Here is a 3,941-nt window from a genome sequence, read left to right as displayed (position 1 = left end):
GCTCTCGGCCGGGCTGGGGGCAGCCGTTTCCATCTCCATCTCATTTTGCCGGGCAGCAGCTGTCACCGTCCCCGACAGGGGCAGCTGGGGCTGTCACCGGAGCCCGGGTCGCAGAACCGCAGCACCATGGTTTGCTGCCCCACGCCAGGGTCGAGCCAGCTGCCAGCGGCAGCACTGCAGCCTCCCCGGCACCCGGCATGCGTGATGAATGACCGCAGCGGGAGCAAAACTTGCTGTATATGGGAATTTCCCCTTCTACTAAAGAAAGTTCCTGCCCTCCCTGGAATCCTTAGCCGGGAGGGAGACGTTTCCGTGCTGGGGGGAAATTCTTCGTAAGCTTCGGTGTCTGTCGGGGCTTGGGAAGGTGGCGAAGCCCAGATGCCCCTCGCAAGAGCCAGCACCGGTTCGCCCCGTTCACCACCCCCTCGGAAGCCGCCGCCATTTCCCCGTGTCAGCTCCACATCCGAGCGCGGAAGAAAAAGCCATTTAATGCAGACAAAGGTTGTATGAAAATATAATTCTGCTTTTGTTAGCAGCCATCAAACTCTAAAAAGCGTCGCTTTTGTTTTCTTGTAACATTGTGAAAACCTCGTGTCGGATCGAGAGCTGGGGCCCTCTCGACTAATCGCCTCTCCTTTGTGTTTTTAGATTATAGGGGCAATTAGTGTTGTCAAAACCTCTGGCAATTCTCTTTGCTCTTGACAGGGTGTCAGTCCGCTGGGCGAGAAATGGAAGGTGTTATAACTCTCCGGTAATTAGGATGCCTCCGATTTGAAAATGCCAGCAAACGTGTACGAGGGGCCGCACGGCAGCAGTGGGGGCAGGGAGGCCGCCCGGATGGGGGTTGCGGATGAGCAATTAATTAGGGGCTCTCATTCCGAGCACGTTGCCGGCTGATGAATTGGCAAAGGGAAATTAGCAGGATGCTTAGCTCCCAGCGAGCGGGCGCGCACCCCGCTCGCTCTCGTCTTGCCGTCCTCGCGAGCTTCCCTCCTTCCCAGATGTTCACCGAGGGCTTTGCACAGCTGCCTGCGAGCACCTGACTGCCGATTGAAACGGCGGCTCTTCGCACGGGCTGGTGCGAAACGGCGGCTCTGCGCCGGTGCTGGTGCCGCGGGGGGTGCTTGGGGTTCTCCTGGCTCTCCGTCAGGCGTCAGCGGGTGCCGGAGCCCTCGCAGGGCTTTGCAGCTCTTTGCTGGGGATGCTTCTGCATCCTCCTGAGCCCTCCACCGCCAGCCAAGCCGGTGCAGTCGAAGGCGCCCCAGCAGCAGCCCTTGGGTGTGAACACGCAGCAATTAATCAATAACTCTGACACGAAGGCAGCTGGGGGGGGGGGATCACCGGCGACAAATGAAACTCGGCCTGCTTGCGACGCCTCCCTCCAGCAAAATGCCTGAGTAAACAGATAAGCCTTTGCAATCTCCCTTGAAGGTCAGCATGCTCCAGGCCGGCCAGACGCCCGCCACGGACAGGAGGGACTGCATGGGGCCGCCCCTGGGGTTCCCTCCTCGCTCCCTGCCCTGTTGGGGTGGCTGGAGCCAGGGGGCAGCCCCCAGGGTGGGCAGCAGGTCCAGACCAGGAGCCTGGGCATCGCTCGGGGTCCTGGGCAGGAGGGGCTGGCGCGTACCGGACTCTCATTTGGACTTTGCTGGGTGATCTGAAGCCGGTTGCTTTGTTTCGCTGTCCCTCGGTTTCTGAGGTCCCAAGACCCGTGAGGGAGGGGATGAGAAGTCATCTACTTTGGATCAAACTTGGGTCCTTGGCTTGCACAGGGAGCCTGGCTTAGGGTCTGCCACGTCCCACGCGCCGAGGAGTTGCCTTCTCCTGGGGTCCCCTCAAAGAGCCCGAGACTGCCGGGCAGGGGCAGGCAGGAGGCTGCTGGTGGCTCACCAGCTCTTCTGCTCCCGACCAGCAGCGGTCATCTGCTGTCCTAGGAAAAGGGAGCATCCGGGAAGGGTTATTAAATTACAGCAGAGCCGTAACCCTGCCCAGAGCCTTGGGAAGGGCTTTGGGCTGGTGGGATCAGCGGAGGGCTGGGACAAGGCAGCTCTTGATGGCCGTGGTTGGGAAGGCGGTGTTGCTCCACCTGAGCAGGACTGGCGGGGCTGGGATCCATCACCGACACCTTTTCCGGCGCTTTGCCGCAGGGGTGTGGACCCGTGTTATGATAACCAAAAGCAGGGGTTGGCAGGTTTTCTTAGCCCTCCCTCCACTTGGCGTGGTAATTACATGAGTTACTGGTGTCAACTGGAGGTAAAGCTTTGATGTGCCTATGGAAAACCTGGTAACCTTTTCCTCGGTGCTCTGCTTTGCGAAGTTATTTGGGTGATCGGTATCTTCCCCGCTTCCCTTGGTGTTTTCCTCCTCCCTGCATCCTCGGGGACCCCAAGGGAAGGAACGGTGCCCAGCACCTTTCCCGTGCTCGCAGGAGGGGAGGGAGCTGTGGTTTGGAGCTGACTGCCCATGTGCCTCTGGCTCCTCTTGATGCCTAATTCCCCCACCTAAATTGCATTTAAAGAAGACCCTGCGGGCAGAGAGCATCCTGCCCTCAGGGTGGGGGGAGCTCATGGTTTAGGAAGCTTTGCCCCAGTGCCAGCTGCGCTGCGGGGCATCTCCCTGCCATCGCCATGTCCCCAGCGGTGGCCTTGGCATGCCAGGACGGACTGGTCGCCAAGGGCTTCACCCGAAGGTGACACAGGGATGGGGGGACACGTGGAGGATGCCCTGGGAGAGCCTGGGGGGTGGGAGGCACTCGCAGGCTGTTGGCATTTGGGGAGGGTTTTCTAGGGTTGGAATTGGAAGTGGTGACGTGTCCTTCCTCTCTGCAGGTCCCCGTGTCCGTGGCCATGATGTCCCCGCAGATGATCACGCCGCAGCAAATGCAGCAGATCCTCTCACCGCCCCAGCTCCAGGCCCTCCTGCAGCAGCAGCAGGCGATAATGCTGCAACAGGTAACGCTGGTCCTGGGCTGGCTGTGCGTCGGCCGGGTCCGGCCAAGCCATTTCCCACCGGTGCTCGCGAATGCTGGCGCTTGTTGGGGGCAGGCAGATGGGTTCTTTCCTCCCTGGGCTTCTGCGTTCCCCCCCATATTTCCCTGGGGATTCCCAGCATGTCCAGTACCCAGGGATAAAAAGAGCTGCAGGTGCTAACAGTGCTGTCAAAGCCGGATGCTGCTGCCCTGAGTCAGGGTCTCAAAGCCCAGAGAGCTCCAGCACGAGGGCTGGTTTGGGGCTGCCCAGCTCTTGGGGAGAGGTGGGCTCAGGGTGGATGCTCTTGGCTCGACGGACCGCCAGCAGAGCCCCCGCGGCTGCTGCTTGGGCTTTGGGGCAGGTGCCTGGGTCTGGCTCCAGACCTGAGCGCGTGGGTTTGTTTCTCACGGCCCCGCTCGGCTTTTCCGGAGTGCTCCGTCAAATGTAAAACGAACGGGGAGGAAAGAAAAAGGAGGAGAAGAAAAAAAACAAACCTCAACTCCGAAACAAAACAGGTCTGCTTGGGTAAACACCTCCCGCCTGCGGGAGGGAGAGAAGGAGAAATCCCACAAGCATCCTCCACGCCCTTCCTCCTGCCTCCAGTACCTGTTTACTCCAAACAGGCTGATAAGGATTCAAGGTTGGCCCCAGGGAAAGAACAAAGGGTAAACACTACCCTGGGTGGGTCCTTCTCCGAGCCTCTTTGGAGCCGGATAAAGAAACACGTTTGACTGCAAATTAAACAACCCAGGCCGGAATAGCTCGCATTCTCCACCAGAAGAAAACCAAACATCACACCTCTCACCCCTGACCCAATGTTCCCGCAGCCGCGCTCGACCATGTTGCAGAGACCTGGCTTTGATTGGCTTTCGGGTAAACACCCAGGCTTTCCAAACCTGTTCGCCGACAGAAAAAGCAAAGTTGCTGCTGTCAGCGCTGTCAGCCCCGAGCTGATAAAGGCTTCCCGGCATC

At 59.6% G+C, this 3,941-nt stretch overlaps 1 protein-coding gene across 1 annotated transcript in view; it reads left to right on the top strand.

Moving 5' to 3' along the window:
- The window catches only part of FOXP4 (forkhead box P4), a 50,303-nt gene that overhangs the window by 26,211 nt on the left and 20,151 nt on the right, over window positions 1–3,941 (top strand). Inside the window, exon 5 of the mRNA XM_009327458.1 lies at window positions 2,829–2,951. Within this exon, the coding sequence (XP_009325733.1) occupies window positions 2,829–2,951 (123 nt within the window). The remainder of the gene's footprint in view (window positions 1–2,828; window positions 2,952–3,941) is intronic.

This window comes from Pygoscelis adeliae, unplaced genomic scaffold (assembly GCF_000699105.1).
Source record: "Pygoscelis adeliae isolate BGI_AS28 unplaced genomic scaffold, ASM69910v1 Scaffold197, whole genome shotgun sequence".
Classification (NCBI taxonomy): Eukaryota; Metazoa; Chordata; class Aves; order Sphenisciformes; family Spheniscidae; genus Pygoscelis; species Pygoscelis adeliae.
The sequence above is the reverse complement of the archived record's forward strand: the minus strand, read 5'-3'. Positions and strand labels throughout refer to the sequence as shown.